General features: G+C 41.0%; 1 protein-coding gene across 1 annotated transcript in view; it reads left to right on the top strand.

The window, feature by feature from the left end:
• The window catches only part of GSNAP (gamma-soluble NSF attachment protein), a 79702-nt gene extending 64502 nt beyond the window's left edge, over positions 1–15200 (top strand). The window contains exons 4-9 of the mRNA XM_087699770.1: positions 4776–4934; positions 5028–5165; positions 5735–5813; positions 5907–5986; positions 6069–6201; positions 14756–15200. Coding sequence (XP_087555896.1) covers positions 4776–4934; positions 5028–5165; positions 5735–5813; positions 5907–5986; positions 6069–6201; positions 14756–14848 — 682 coding nt within the window. The 3' untranslated portion in view covers positions 14849–15200. The remainder of the gene's footprint in view (positions 1–4775; positions 4935–5027; positions 5166–5734; positions 5814–5906; positions 5987–6068; positions 6202–14755) is intronic.
• Positions 15201–17042: the final 1842 nt, after the last annotated feature.

Below are 17042 nucleotides of genomic sequence, written 5' to 3'. Positions count from 1 at the left end.
ACACACATGAAACACCGGCTAGAATAGTACATGTATGAAGATCCAATGATGTACAAGGAGATTCGACATAAATATGCAATTTCTCTACCCATACAGCCAAATGCAATCCCTACCAAGGCAGTACATCAGGGCATGAAGGAAGAGGATTTAATGCTGTGTAAAGAAGAGATACAATCTCTCTTGGAAAAAGGATTGATTGAGCCTACAAATTCCCCTTGGGCGTGTCAGGCTTTTTATGTCAACAAGCACTCCGAGCAGAAACGTGGCAAAAAGAGAATGGTTATAAATTATAAACCATTGAACAAATACCTCATCGGCCATGGGCATCCTATCCCTCTAAAGGATCTCTTGCTAAAAAGGATAAAAAAGGCTAATGTATTTAGCAAGTTTGATCTTAAATCTGGATTTTGGCAATTACCCCTAAAAAAGGAAGACAGATATAAGACGGCCTTTTGTGTCCCCTATGGACACTACCAATGGACAGTTTTTCCCTTCGGCATTAAAGTAGCACCCACTAAATTCCAGGAGTGGACTGATACAATTTTTGGGAATTTTCCTTTTTGTTTCACATACATGGATGATATTCTAATATTTTCTGAAACTATTGAAGATCATCTAGATCATCTATCCCAGGTTGCCACTGCAGTCGAAGCCGCCGGCATGGTATTATCACCAACCAAGTCCCTCATGTTTCAATCTACTATTGATTTTCTTGGCATAGAAATTTCACAGGGACAGATCAGACTTCAAGACCATGTCTTGAAAAAGCTTGTAGATATGCCAGATACTCTCACATCAGTAAAACAATTACAACAATTTTTAGGTTGCTTAAATTGGGTTAATTCCTCGGCACCCAATATTGCAAAATACACAAAGGACTTATATCCCTTATTACGGAAAGACAAGTTCCACTGGGATCCCATTCACACTATAGCTGTACAACAAATCAAGCAGCTAATCAGCAATCTTCCACCCCTAAGATTGCCCTCCGGACATCCATTAATTCTGTATACGGATGCATCTGATGCCGGGTGGGGTGCATGTCTTTGTGAAGAAGAAAAAGAACCAATCACACTTCACCCATGCAGATATGCTTCAGGGATTTTCTCTCCCACTCAGAAAAATTATCCTTCGTATCAAAGAGAAATCTTCGCCATGATTAAAGCCATAAAGGCTTTCCGGTTCTTTGTAGAATTTGTTCCTTTCACCATCAGAACAGACTTAAAGCATGTACCTGGCTACTTAACCAAAAAAGCACCGAATGAAATAGGGAACAAAAGACTTCTTAGGTGGTCACTCTTTTTTGATGCTCTTGACGTCACCTTCGAGCACGTACCGGGAATCCATAACACTGTAGCAGACCTACTTTCCCGCAAACCACCTTGACACAACCAACAGACATGTTGTACAATATTCCTTTTACTTTTTCCAAAGCCATGTATTTGTTCCTGCAACCATTGCATTTGTGATGTACTTAGACACTTTATAATTTATAGAGTTTTTTGTACTTTGTGTTTTTACCTCAGGGGATTTTCTCTGAAGGATTATTTTATAGACATTTCTCTTCTCAAGAAAAAATAACTTGGTATGCGGAGTATGCTTGTTGATACCACGACCAAAGTACCAAACACCGGATTCAAAGACTATTATATAAGTGCCATGCATAGGACTATAGAATGCATAATCGTTTAGGACAATGTACAACATCTTTCTTCTTTAAATCAGAATATGATACGTTAGCAATTGCCCAATCTCGCGCTTTCTTCTTTTTCTCCTTAAGTTGCTCCTTTAGATCCTTGAGTTTTGTAAGAATGCGTCCATGGCCTTATTCATATGTAGAGAATTACGTAGGTAAGGCAGGAGTGCCTCATCTAGACTGTGGCAAGTGCATCCCAAGCCTGCTTGGGAGTTTTACATGAGCACCATAATGGATAGCTGGTCCCATCAAGTCTTTCATTAATTTTAGCAAATTGATCAATACATTGCTCCTAGACATTTTGATATCTCAAATGCATGTGTAAACTGCTCAAATCACAACTGCAAAGTATCTTCAGATTATAGAAGTAACATATATGCTTCCTACATGGAAAGACTGTTGTAGAGATGTTGTACATTTATTGCAAATTGGAAAACAATTAGTGTAGAGTTTAGAAAAGGCCATATGACGAGGAATAAGAGTGAATGTGCTGAAGCTGGAAATTGTAGGTGGAACTTGGGGTAGGAGTTGGTCACCAAATGTAGCAAAACAACCCAAAAAGTAGTGAATATTAGTCATTCCAAGGATTTCCAAAAGCATCTGAAAATTGCTTGCAGAGCCTGAAACGTGCTCCAAACGTGTAGGTTTTCGTGAAACAAGCCACAAAATAGCAGTCTACTAGTAGACTACACACCATCTGGAGACCTAAGTCCACCTTGAGCTGCCTTGAGACCTAGGTTCACCCTGAGTGATGTAGTAATCTAGTGATTCTGGCACCTGTGCAGGAGAGGCCTGCAAAGGAGATGCTTTTATGCGAAATGTTGGAAACAATGGCAAGAGATGCAAAGCGAGAATGCAAGTAATGATGGAGGAGCAATGTCTAAAATGGACTAGGGTAGGGTGTGTACAAGCCCAAGGGAAAAAAACCTATTGAGGAGGGCAAAAACCTAGGTGATTCAAAGGGTGTTCATCCATCACTACCATAATATATGCTGCATAGCTCCAATTTTAAGTCAGGATCAAGTATAGTATCATCATGTAGAAGTCAAACCTTAAGCCCATGCTGATTCCTTTGCTTAGAGCTTATTCTAAGTTGGCGTTGCCTAGATTATAAATGCCACTGATTTGTCATGGCAAAGCAGGTTTTTCACGATGGTCATGACTCATGATGCTATATTCTGGCCTTACCAGTGATTGTGATACAATTTCTGACTAGTATAATGTTGTTTTGAGTCTCCCTTGGATGTCAACAGATCTGGTTCTATCTCATTTTAAATCTTGCTTTAGAGTTCCAATCTTTTTCTTGTTATGCTTCTATTTGTGCAAAGGAGGGCCAGATATGTTGAATTTGAAAAGCAAAGACATAAAAGGAGGGCCCAAAAAATGTAGGATTTGAAAAGCCAAAAATGTCTATGAGCTTGGAATTGGAACTTTTCTTGGAAAATTGGTACTTGATCAGAAGTTTTTTTGGACTTGCAAGACTGATTGTATTGAGCGTCAACATGTATGGATATTTTGGAATTGCAAAAACTAGCCAAAAGCACTTAAGTTGTCGTTGATGTTATGACCAGTTTGCTTTGATCCTGTCTAGGAAGAAAAAACTTGAGGAATTGTTTATATCTCAAAAATTAAGACACAAAGAAAAATAAATCAAGCATTCAGAGTAATGAATGCAACTTTTTAGAGTCCCTCTTCTTGTATCTTGTCCTCTTGGTTGATTCGTTGAGTTCTTTGTTTTCCAATAATCCATATCAGAAAGGATCACTCAGATTCTGTTTGATAGGATCTAATAGTCACAATCGTGAGTAATCAATATTCGATATGACTGCCATACTTATTGTGACTTTTCTCTCTTAGTATCTTGAATTATCTTTAATGCATAGTTGCATCAACTACAGCCATCCAATCAGGACTGCAAATGGGAGAACAGTGATGATATTGAGGGAATTGGGTTCATGGTTTTTGTTGGCATTGGGAGGACAATGATGATATTGAGTCAGGGCTTTTGTTGGCATGGAACTATAAACAAAGCCTTAGAGTGGCCATGGTAAAGATAATACTTGAACCACAAATGGAAGTTCTGAGAATAAGCTGTTCAGAAGACTCTGAATGTCAAGGTATCCCAGGTAATAGTCATTTGTCAGGAAGGGATGTTTGGATGCATCCATTACTTGGACTTGCTTGGAACCATTATTATGAGTGTGCAAAATTTCATTCCATGCCACTCAATTAGAAATGAGCATGTCAGAGAGTGACCTTGCGTGAGGTTGAAAGACATTATCACAAGTTCTCCATTCTGTGTCGAAAGTTTTCTTTGCTTGGTTAATTCATGATTTGAGCCTGATTAGCACTGGTTGGTTATAGAGATGTTCTTGGAGTTTTCATGGTCGTTCTTAGCAAAAGGAAAAATAGGATTAGCTACTTCATGCAATGTGTAAAACCAGCATAGAGATAGTGTCTCAACTGCTCCGGCTTTATACTAACTTGTGTTTGTTTCAGTAAACTATCCTGCCTCTTAAGAGCTCATTTCTGATGATATTCTTTTAGGAAACAATTGTGGCTATTTGATCATTGATGCCTTTTACCTTTATCTTTAGCATATACTTACTCCTTTTTGTTGATGTGCTACTGGCATTATGGGCAACACAAAAACGGGAATGAATTGCTTGGTGATGTTCCTTTGGAATCTTACATCCTCTTGAGATGACAGCAATAAGTATATGATGGCTTCAAGTTACAGGGCATTCACCTTAGCCAGCCAGTTATGTCTTTTTGCACACAGGTGCACTTGAAATGAATTTGCCCGGTTCATTCTGATGACTCGCTTCCTTCTTGTTGTCTTTTGTTTTCTGGAAGCAAGGTATCCCTTATTTTGAAATTTTGTGGGAGTCCTGTGTTATTTTAGTATATTTGCTCTATGCTGGCATTTATCTATGGTGGTATACTGTTGAAGTGAAGCTGCATTTGGTAACTCTTTACTTGGCCAGATCCAGATGGAACAAACTATGCCAAGCAGTAAGCATTGGATATTGACTGTGTAAGCTGGCATCTATGTTTCTTTGACCATAGTATACCATAGACCATGGCAAGCAGCCAAGAGTTTGGAAGCAGCAGGGAGTCTGGCCAAGGAACTAGGCAGATATGATGAAGTGAGAGACCTTTACAAGCAAGCTTCTGAGTTGTTTATAGAATGTGGAATGACACAACCAGGCGCAGATGCTCTCTCCAAGGGTGCAAGGTCAAGATTTAACAGTCCGTTACTTGCTGCAAATTATAGTTAGTGAAATCATTCTTTTGTATAAGTCACCCAAAGCCTTGGATGACTATGCAGGTGTTTAGAAGATGTGAACCCAGATGAAGCCTTGCGGCTTTATATGGATTCCTGTGCAATACTTGAAGAAGAGGGCAAGGAACAAATGGCTTTTGATACATATAGAGCTGCAATGAGCTTATATTTGAAACAGGAGAGGCAAGAATATCCATCCATAAGATTCTTTTTATTTTAGCCCTCTTATAGTATCTAGAACATTTGTTATTAAATTTTGCAACTGTGTATCTTGCCTGATCTCTTCATTCCTGTGTTATGAACTATGACCACTCGTTTATATATTGAAGACAATCAGGGTGAATTTAGAAGCTGTCATACAGATTGTGAATTCAAGCCCTGAACAAGCCTGAAAACTTATTCATATGTTGCCCTCAATTTGATGCTCATTGTTTGGATCTCTTTTGTCCCTTTGTTTCAATTATTTGTGTTACATTTGGTTATGGAGAGGCCAATTGATAAATTACAGGTAGGCCAGGCATCTTGTGTGAACGTTTTACATGCTTAGAAGTAAACATTTTATGGGCAGTTTACATGTTTGGATACGTTGTCATGAATCCTCCTATCTTTTGTGATCCAAGCTTGCTAATGTATGTGAATGATGATTTTTTTGGTCTCCTATCTTAAGGTTTTGAATATAAGGTTTTCACAGGTGGAACCATATTTTATCTGTAAAAATTTGCACTTTAAGTGGGATCTGAATGGCTGTGCAGATATTCAGATGCAGCAAGTGTCTTGCTAAGATGGGGCCTTGCTGCTGACAAATCGAAAGCCATTCATACTCAGTGCAAGGTCTTAAATCTATGTTTACCCTATGGTTGTTGCTATGGATGTGGTTAAAAAGCTGGACAAATGCAAACACATTTTGAAGTAAATTTTTTGCAGGTGTATTTAAGTGCCATCATTGTATATCTATACAGTCATGATTTGAAGCAAGCAGAGCAATGCTACAACGATTGCTCTGAGTAAGTTATATTTTTTTTTAGCAAGAAAACGAAAAAATCATTGTCTGGAATGATAAACCCAGTTTCTCTTCTTCTATTGCAGAATCGATGCTTTCTTCAACAGTGAGCAGCATTCATGTGCACATGAGTTGCTGAAAGCATACAGGGAAGGTGATGTAGCAGGAATCGAACATGTGGTCAAATCAAGCAGCATCATTCCTCACCTTGATCACATGGTATGCTTGGTTGATGACACATTTTATGCAAGTCTATTTATTTCGGTGCACTTTTTGTGTCTTTACATAAACAACTTTTCCTGAAGTTTTGACATGGAGTTCCAATGCTGCTACCACTTTTTGTGTGCTCATACACCTTTTGTGTGCTCATATTGTATCAAAACTGCATTGTTTCTGCATCCATATCTTTTCACACGTCAAAAGCATTGCATATGTATGCTGTACCATGAACTGTGCTTAAAAAAGCATTTGCAGTCCGCTGCGGCTGAAGTTTCAGGTGACTTTTTGTCTGTTTGAAAAGAAAAGCACTATGCTTATTTGGCTTGATTATTTATTTCTTGTGAAAATATTTAGTGCAAATCAAGTTGGTGCATAGTGTGAGTAAAGCAATGTACTCAACGCTGTTCTTTTTCAAGAACATGTGTTGGCTTTCTTGACTGAAACAATCAGATTCATACTAATGCCTATGGAACAGCATACATTGCATACGTATGCTGTTCCATGAACTGTGCTTGAAAAACCCTTTCCAATCAGCTGCACCTGGAGTTTCGCAGGACTTTTTGTTACTTTGACAAGACAAGCACTACACTTATGGCTTGACTGTATATTTCTTTGTGGAGATATTAGTAATGCAAATCAAGGTGGTTCATAAATTGTGCGCCCAATACAATGCACTCAAAAGACGGTTCTTTTCCAAAGCTTGCCTTGGTTTTCATGACTGAAAGAGTCAAACTCATATGAAATCCTATTCCCTTTCTATTGGGCATTCATCAAGCTTCCATTCTTTTTGTGAACTGTTCTTTCTCCTCTACTTCCCTTCCCTTCCCTTCTCTTTACTCTCTGTCTCATAGCCACTCCATTCTGCCTGGAGCAAGCCTCCCCTCAATTCCAAGATAGACTGAAAGCTACCATAGTAACATGGGATGGGCCTCAGGGATGGGGGATAGTCAAAAGCAGGGGACAGGGATGGGGGTGGGACGTCATAAACAGATTGGCATTTTATATTCAATACGTGTGCATGCCATGTGGTGGTGTGTGGGTGTGGGGGGTGTGAGCATACATGCACATGGGTGCATGATGAGTACATGTGGGTGTATATTTTCCATGTATGATGTGGGCTGTTAAATACAAAAATCTAACTCTGATTGGCTTCTAGACAGTATGGCATCTTGTCATGTTACTCCGCATAGAGCTTGGCTCTTTTCTTACAGGGAGGTTGACGGATGTATTTCATTGGGCCTTGAGCAGGATTGTCATGTTATTGGTACAAGGGATATACACTTGGCTTTGCCAAATGGGTCTTCTCTTATGCTCCGTGATGTCTTGCATATACCTACGCTTAGTAAGAGCCTGATCTCTGTTAGTTAGTTGCATGGTGCAAGATATTATGTCTCTCTTGGAGATACTTCATGGAAAATCCGTCGTGGTTGCTTGGTATTGGCTAGAGATGCTAGATATGGCAGTGATTATGTAGTGCATGTCTCTCATGTGGGAGATTCTATGGTTACAGTTACGCAGATACCACATGCATTGTTATGGCATTGTCGCCTAGGCCATATACGACACACTGAGATGGATGCTTTATGTAATATGAGCTTATTGCCTGCTCTTCCCCATGCTACTTGTCCTCATTGTACTCATGGTCCATGCAAAGCCTCTTGCTTATGGCGATCGTGTGAGGCATGCTACTCTAGATCTAGTCCATGTTGCAGTATATGGACCTATGCCTTTCTAGTCACCTGGTGAAGCGTCGTATTTTGTGACCTTCATGGATCATGCTACCCACCGTGTTTGGGCTTATCCTTTGGTACGGATTGAGGATGCTGTAACTATGCTTGACAGTTTTATGGATTTTGCGGGTAGCAGGTCTAGATGCTTGCAGATGGATTATGAGAGTCATGTTGTCTCTCCTAGCTTACGGATCTCTTGTCAGCAATATGGCATTGATTTCTTATGCCCACGGTATTATGGGATTGCTCATGGCATGTGCCTGACTTTACAGGCAAAGGTTGCTTCTATGCTTACCACAGCTAGGTTGTCTTATGGCTTTTGGGTTGAGGCCCTTATGACGACAGTCTACTTGGTTAATCGGATGTCGTGTTTCTCTTTGGATGTTATTACTCTGCATGAGGCATGGAGTGGCATGAGACTCTCCACGATCACTTGAGGATATTTGGCTGCCAAACATCTGTCAGTATGCCACATGAGCCTATGTCACGCAGATGCATACTCCTTGGTTATGGAGATGGTGACTTTACGGCTTACAGGTTTTGGGATTTAGATGCCCAGCAGGTTCTATGCAGCCGTCATGCTGTCTTTTATGAGACGCAGACACCTCTCAGACTTCTTGATGTGCGTTCAGTGCACTTTATGACTGATTCTACAGCTGTATGTTAGTCTTCCGCTTTACTGAGGCCGCATACTGTCTTGAGACCCCGTTTGACTTGTGTCCAGGATGCTAGCCCTCTTTCAATGATTGACTTTGGAGAGTCTGTATGCTCTCCGCTGTCTTTTATGCGCTGCGTTGATACTATGCGCCACTCTGATGCTTTACAGCCATGCACTTATGAGTTGTGTTGCTTGCTTCATGGGAAGCAGTCATGGATTGCTCTATTGTCTAGAGCTATGGGATCGTTTATCTCCTGGATGTCATGGACTCAGGGATGCTTAACTCTTCTTGTGAGGAGGTTCTCGCCACTTATTGCACAGCTCGCTTTTTGATTGGGCGTTGGGTGAGATGTCATGATTCCTCACCCAGTCTCTTTTGTTTTGTTTTGTTTTTTCTCCCTGGACCATTGGCCTTTTAGTGGGAGGTTGTAGGGGTAAAAGGCCCTTGGTCTTGCCCGTGTATAGTGACCGCCCCTATTCTTTATTCATATATAAATGAAAGTGTAATAAGACTGTTGTGTGCGCTCTTCTCTCCCACGTCTCCTGTATCCCTTTCAGTCTCTGGGTTGGTCTTGGGGTCAACATGTTAAATATTTGAAAAAATCTAAATTCAGCCCAATAGGTTTGAATTTCAAGGGCCGAATATCTAATTTGGCCTATCCGAATGGTTGAGGGCCGAATGAGAAAGGGCCGAATGCAACTGGTTTGAATGTCAAATTTGGATAGTCGGAATGCAGTTGTCCGAGGGCCGAATGGCCGAACGGTAGTGAGCTGAATCGATCGGGCCGAGGGCCAAGTCAAGTGGATTGAATGCAAAGTTGGTCCGAATGGTGAATTCGGCCGGGCCGATGTGAGCTTAGCCAAGTGGGGCTGGGCCGAGGGCTGAATTTTCAAGTCTTCGAGTAAGATGGGCCGAATGGTTGATTCGGTCGGGCCAAGCTCTAAGCGTCCGAATGGGGGTGGGCCAAATGGCCGAATACAAGAAGGGCCAAGGGGCGATTCTGGGACTCGGCTCAGAATTGCTATTACTTAGACGGGCCGAACGTGGTGCGGTGTTGGCAGACACGACGATGAATCGATCAAATGGTATGATTTAGGTCACAACATATAGCACGCACCTCTAGATCAAAGTTATGGATAGAGGAGAAGAGTTGTATATAAGTGGAATAGCAAATAAACTCCAAAATGTAAATCGGCAAACAAATCAAATCCTCCTGCCCTGTTATGACACCAAAAACCCTAATGCTTGTTTTCCTTTATTTTCTCCATTTTTTCCTATTCTAATGTATCCAAATCACAAAGAAAACACCTACACTACTCCAGTATGCTTTTTCAAATCCAAAAAACCAAAAACTTACTTGCTAAAGAGATCGAATACCTCTTCAAACTCCCTTACTTCCTACCTATCTACCTTAAGCACTGGTTCGGGAAAAACCCTATTTCGATGCTCAATTTGGAGCGCGCAAGCTCTCTAGGCTTGAATCCATTGGTCTCGGCAACGAAACCAAAATGTAGAGGTGAGGTCAAGCTCAATCACAGACCGCTTATAGTTTCAAGTGTTTCAAGTTGAGCACTAATGGCTACCTCTCACATAGCCGACACTTTATCTCTTTATGAGTGTAGTGAGCTTACCTCCACGCTCGATCGAGTTGCCTCCTCTCTTGAGCACTGTGGTAGCTCCACGATCCAAGTGCAAGGTTCAAGCGAGCTCGATTCTCAAGCTCCATTGTTCGAGCAAGACAAGAGTAGAGAAGGGAAGAGAAGAAGAGAAGACAAGATGGAGAGCTTCTCCACCACGGTCCCTCACCCTCACACTCACTCCCTCACACTCAGACTCCCTCTCTCAAGAACAAGCTCAAGTAAGCAAGAAGAAGAAGAAGAAGAAGAGAGCTACTTTTGGCTACACACAAGAATGAGCTTGTCATTCACTTTTCAACTTTATATACAAAACCCTAAATCCGTTTTGGGCGGTCATCCTCTTATCCGACCTAGGCTCTTTTTCCCATTGTCCTTCTATCTTCCTAGCTTCCTTTCTACCGCCCATCTACCTTTACAATTTGCACGGGCGCTTTTAAAATAAATCATGGCACGTCTTGCGCTCTTTTACAAAAGTATTGACTTGCGCTTTTTCTTGTGCACTTTTCTCCTTGATTTAGGACTTTTTTGCACTTCTTGTGTTTCCATATTTTTCTTGGCGCGCCTTCGTCTTTCGTTTCACTTTTGCCTTGGCCTTGTCTTCTGCTTTAGGTTTTGCACCTTGTTCGTCTGAGGGTTAACAAATTCCTGTCTTTGGAATTCCCTTTTTATCCGGGCACTTAGCCATAAAATGCCCCAATTGTCCACAAGAGAAATGATGACCAGCAAATGTGCCCTATTTCAAAGGGTAATGCAAGGATGGCATTCTAGGACATATTAGCCTTAATTAGTTAGGCCACTTGTGAGCGGTATCCCACAGCATACACATACGGTTGCGATTGGTGGCCCTCGAGCTAGGGGGCACCAAGATCGTGCCAATAGCAGCCATAGCTTCCTTAAGTAAACGCCAATAGACAGCAAGGCAGGCCTCCAGTTCCACCCAAACTGGCAGGCATTTCTGATGGAGTAGGTGCTAAAAGTCAGCCATCGGTCTCCATGGTACCACATGAACAAGACGTCAGCAAAGGTGCCCCATTTCAAAGGGTAATGCAAGGATGGCATTCTAGGACATATTAGCCTTAATTAGTTAGGCCACTTGTGAGTGATATCCCACAACATACACATACGGTTGCGATTGGTGGCCCTCGAGCTAGGGGGCACCAAGATCGTGCCGATAGCAGCCATAGCTTCCTTAAGTAAAGGCCAATACACAGCAAGGCAGGCCTCCAGTTCCACCCAAACTGGCAGGCATTCCTATTGGAGAAGGTGCTAAAAGTCAGCCATTGGTCTCCATGGTACCACATGAACAAGACGTCAATCAAAAAATAGAGGTAGTTTTGCCAGGAGCTTCTCAGAGAGCATTGCCGATTTGAGCATTACTTCATGAAAGCCCTGTGGTCCCACAAAAAGTTCCTCCAGACAGTCACCCAATAGTATTGAGTCCAGCCATTAATGGATCCATGAAAGCATTGGGATCTTGCATGTAAAAAAGAGGATGACCCCTCTTTCATAAAATGTTGAGAAAGAATGCAGCGCTGTCTTGGTATCAATGGTTGCATCCAAAACATCATCCCATTCGTGATCAGGGAATGCTTGATGGTTAAGTTGAACATTATTGCCCAGGAAAGTATTGGCAAACTGCAATAAGTGTTCCTAGTCAAGGTCCTAAGAGTTCTTAGTGGCAGACATGACCAGCACATAAGAGCACACCTGAAGATCAGTTGGCAGGACTTCATTAGTTTCTTCCATCAAGGCTTCAGGGGCATGTTTGCTGCACTCAATCAGTGGCTGCACATCAGGGCAGGCAGAGCCTCAGAATAGGGGACCTGCATCTCGGTACAGGGAACCATATCTTCCCCTTCCTCAGCATCTGAATCAGGTCCCAAAGCCTCCAACACTTCGTCGATAAAAACAGTGTTTAACTTGGACATGTTTGCCACAAGTCAGGTTGACAGCATTGTATTCCCTTGTCAGTCTCCTTCTCAGACCTCACAATACACAAATGGGTTCCCCAGGGAGTGCTGTTGGTATGCAGAGCTGCTCCCACACCTGATGTGTTCTTATTTCTGGTCTTAACAGGCCCCACACTGGACCTGCCAACACTGAGAGCAGGCCTGCGCATGCTGCACAGAACTGACTTTGAGGACAGCATCATCCTGCAGGAGCAGGCCAGTACTGTGTGCAGAACAGCAGGTGAGCAGAATTGTGGGTCCCCAGTCCACGTGACCAGAATACATTTGATTAGAACAGGGAGGCAGCGCCTGGAACCAGCGAGTAGGCTGTCAAATTCCCTGTCTGCTTTACGCTTAGTCTCTCTGTTCTTCTTGATGTGTCTATCTGTGTGTAGGGCAGGATAGACCCTCCGCAGACCTGAGGAAAGATCTCAAGAAACTCACAGGTTCAGAAAACACGCCAGCAGGGGGACACTGGGCTGCAGGGTCAGCAGACAAGAGGCAGGGACAGCGTGATCTACAGGTGGGGCTACAGTCGCCCTACAGGACTGCTGAGCTGGCAGAGGTTGGCAGCAGGACAGGGTGCCCAAGGGTCACGTGGGCAGCCTAGCAGGCCTACAAGCCCTCACAGAACCAGCGTGCAGCTCAGAAGCGTAGCACCAATCTAGGCCCAGTCAGCAAGGGCTCCTCCATCTCTCTCTCTCTCTCTCTCTCTCTCTCTCTCAGCCTTCAAAGACTGCAGTGTGCAGTGTAATCAGCCTTTTACTGTTCACACACACTCTCTTTCTCTCTCTCTCTCGCTCTCCCTCTCAGCTGAAGCTTGAAGGCTGAAATATTTAATTTGGAAATTGGGGCTTTGATGTAATCAAAAGGCAGCAAGCTTTTACAGCCTAATATCTTCATCTGACACTTACGATGTCATGTCCACATTAAATTTGTGTCAAGTTTTGGAGATAGGAAGTGGAAAGCTGAATGGGACTGTTTGACTATTGGAAAAATAGTTGAGAGAGAGCAGAATACATGTAGATGCAAGTATTGTGGACACACTTTGGATGGTGGCCCATGATGCATAAGGGCACACATTTTGGGTTTGACAAGTCTTGGTGTAGAAAAGTGCAATGCAGCTACACAAAGTGCAAAAGATGCATGTCGTAGATTGCGTGTGGGTATTGGAGTACAAGCTTCCATGGCAAACATTGATGCATGCGTGTCAGATCTGGGAGACGCTTCTTGTATCAGTGGCATTGGCTATGTAGATGCAAGTGTTGGGTAGTCTGGGCAATCTAGCTCTCATGAGCATATCAGTGGCATTGGCTATGTAGATGCAAGTGTTGGGTAGTCGGGGCAATCTAGCTCTCGTGAGCATGTGAGCAAAAATAAGCCATTTCAACATAGGGATTTCCATTCTCTGCCTAGTGTACCCATCTATCCTCTTGGGGCTACTCATGCAGTTACTATGTCTAGTCAACCTACACACTCGTGGATCCACTGTCTACACATCTCAATTGCAGATAGGCACTCCTGGGTCAATCCCCAAGTGTATGTACTACTCAAGTTTACCGCCCTATCCACCCCTACTCACTGCTCAACACACTCTCCAATTGCTATGGCCAAGAATGCATTTATAGATAAGACTTGCTTTAACGGGTTGAATTTCACAATTTAGGCTAACCTAATGCAAAAATTGGTTGAGTCTCAAGGTCTTTGGGACCTAGTAGTTTGTCTAAAGGCTATGCCAAACCCTCAACTGGCCCACCTTGATCATATTTTTGAATGGAGGACTCACAATGCTACGATGAATGTCAAGTTGATGTCGGGGTTACTTTCTGAGTTTCACTCCTAGTTACGACACTCTCCCATGAAAGACCATACTTTTATCTAATGAGTAAGAGATTGATCCAGTTTAATAATTGGACCTGAGCAAATGGATACAAGGATTGATATGTGAGTAGCTTTAGTCATTTGTGTAAAATGCAAAACATTCAGTGATTGGACTTGAATTATAGAATCATAGGTAATACGCCAAACAGAAGATTCTCATGTGCAGCTGGGTGCTGTTTTTGACCTGCCCCCAACCATTTGGGGAAGATCCAATTATGGCGGATTCTCTCCAGACTGTGATTAGAGGCCGGTTACTGTGTTGTCAGAGTATCTATTTTAGGGGTCTGGGATCTTGGGGTGTCTTATGAGGAGGACTTCACTTTTTGAGAGACAGAGACCCACCAAAGGAGGATCATTCAAGATATTCTCTTGTTTTGCTTTGTGTGTGATTGATTATGTATAATCAGAAGTAATGAAGCATTAATAGTCTTATCTATGTGCTTGATAACTTATAATTAATCAAAGTTACAACATAGTTGTGTCTGAAGTTTAAGTTGGAAATTATGATTAACAACTGAGCCATGAAATGGGTTCTGAATTGAACAGGTAGAAATATAAAATATCTGGCTTTCAGATATGAATCTTGATCCTTGCTTGTATATAATATGATTGTCTAAGATGTGGTAGAATTTAAAGTTTGTTGTTACTGATATGACTTGCAACAAGCTTCTCTTAGTATGAACACTTGCTACCTGCAGATTGTTAGGCTTGCAAAACAGTTACCATCAGGTGATGTGACAAGTTTTGCTTCTATGTCTCACGAAGAAGATTTGGATGAAGACATCACTTGAGTTTACGGCTGGAGTGCATCTAAGCAAACCGCTTATCCTCAGATGTAATTGCTGTTGGCTTCTGAGAGAGAAGCAGCCTTAGCGGATCTGTGAATTTAGCATAGGGTCTCCTTGTCATGCGCCTTTGATATATATAGTCAATAAGCAGCATTTATTTGCTGCAGAAGTTCATTGTTTGAGTGAATCATATGCTGCTTTAGCTTGACCTGATCATCTTACTCGGTGCATAGCTTTCCTACTCCATTGATTGATAGCCTCGTAAAGGGAAATTCGCATCCTGGCACAAGTCATATTTGCATTAATATTTCATTTGATAACAAATTTGGCTGTCTTTAAACATGCAAGTTTTGTACACCTTGTGTCATGTCTTTTGCTTTATGGAAAGGATTTGGATGCACAAAGCTATCTTTCTTATAGTGCTATACATAAGTCTCAAGGATGAATAATGTGTTTTAACAACTTGGGTAACAAATATTATTGCCTCAAAATTTACACCATGGAAATAATTTTTTAGTATTTGCTAGTAAAGAACAATTTGATTGATTCTTATAAGGTCAATCACTTTGAGTCTCTTTTTCCTCATTTCTTTTATTTAGTAGCCTTTGTTAGTATTATAGAAAGTGTGGAAGGATGTTTCACACTTCAACATTAGAAATGATTTTTCTGTAGCTTTTCCTCAAAACAATTGTAGAAAAAACTAGTAAAAAAGGTCACATTGCCCTTAGCACTCCATGGTCAGTGGTCTTTTCAAAGTTAAAGATGACATACTAGCAATTTGAAAAGTTCTCATAATTTTAATGATTGAGGAATGACTACAAAGATGTATCATAGCATGCATGTGTTTGGGGTATCCAATTTCTTGGTGTTCTCTAGCTTACATCACCACATAAGCTATGTTTCATTGGCATACCATTGATCTACATTTCTAGTTGAACTCATTACCACTCTAACCTATAAGGTCATATTATTTATAATCTACATTTTTTGCTAAACTATTTACAACATCAATCACCTTTGCATTAATTTCTTCAACCATAATGTTTTTATGGCATTGATCTAAAAAACACAACACATTACATAATACTAAGGTTTTTATAGCCTTAAGGGGGGTGAGAAATACATCACTCATATTGAATAATACTAAGGTTTTTATAGGCTTATATGGGGGCGGTCCTAGATCACTTTTATTTTGTATAGTTGTTATATATAATAGATTAGTAATTTGTCTCAATCTAAAAGTCTGGAAGAGCTCATGCTTGATTGGGGTTGCTTTTTAACACTTTGGAAAGTATATGATTTTTCAATATGAGAAAACGTTGTTTGTTATTCATTTAATGAAGCAATTTAGCTAATGCCTTGGATCGTTGAGCATTGACAAGTGGCTCATCAAGTAGCATCATGTGAGTTACATTATGGATAAATACCTCAACTTAAAGCTCAGATGGATGTATGATGTATAATTGAATTTTTCTCAATCACTTTTATAAATGCCCAGTTTCCTTTTTAGCAACTTTGAAACCTTCATCCTAACACTTTTTGGCCAACTAGTACAATAGACATTGATCTCAATATCATAAGTTATCATAAGTTTCTTAGGATTATTTGCAGGATGAATGACCTACCATATTAATATTTGCCATTGCTATTGTTGTTGGTGTTGTTGCTAATACTATTGTTGTTGCTAGTACTATCATTGTTACTACTATATCACATTTTAGTGCTAGATGGAGACTCAAAGAGATGAAGCACACGTTGTCTTTTGCTTGGCAAGTTTTAGATCATTAGAGGCAGTTGAGAGTGGAGCAATGGATTGGAGTGGAAAGTCAATACATGCAAAATGTTGAGTGAATCTTTATCTTAAAATGCTTTGTTGTCTTTTGAAGCATTTATTGTTGCTCCTACATGGATTTCCATTTTGAACTACTCTTGTTTAGGTCCCTACTCTAGGTCAATCAACTATTACGTATAATAGTTATCCAAAGGAAAGATGTGTTAACCATAATGCATTGAAAGACCATACATACATAGTGTATATGTGCATATGTATAAATATACACACACAGATGTGTATGTGTGTGTGTGAGAAAAACAAACAAATAAACATACTTTCATATAGGTGCCACACATAGATGATGTTTTTACCAATAGAAAGTGCTTGCTTATCTAACTAAATTTTCCCTAGTAATCTTTGCTG

This window comes from Lygodium microphyllum, chromosome 2 (genome assembly GCF_053477565.2).
Source record: "Lygodium microphyllum isolate KBCC chromosome 2, Lygodium_microphyllum_v1.1.10, whole genome shotgun sequence".
In the NCBI taxonomy this organism is placed as follows: Eukaryota; Viridiplantae; Streptophyta; class Polypodiopsida; order Schizaeales; family Lygodiaceae; genus Lygodium; species Lygodium microphyllum.
The sequence above is the reverse complement of the archived record's forward strand: the minus strand, read 5'-3'. Positions and strand labels throughout refer to the sequence as shown.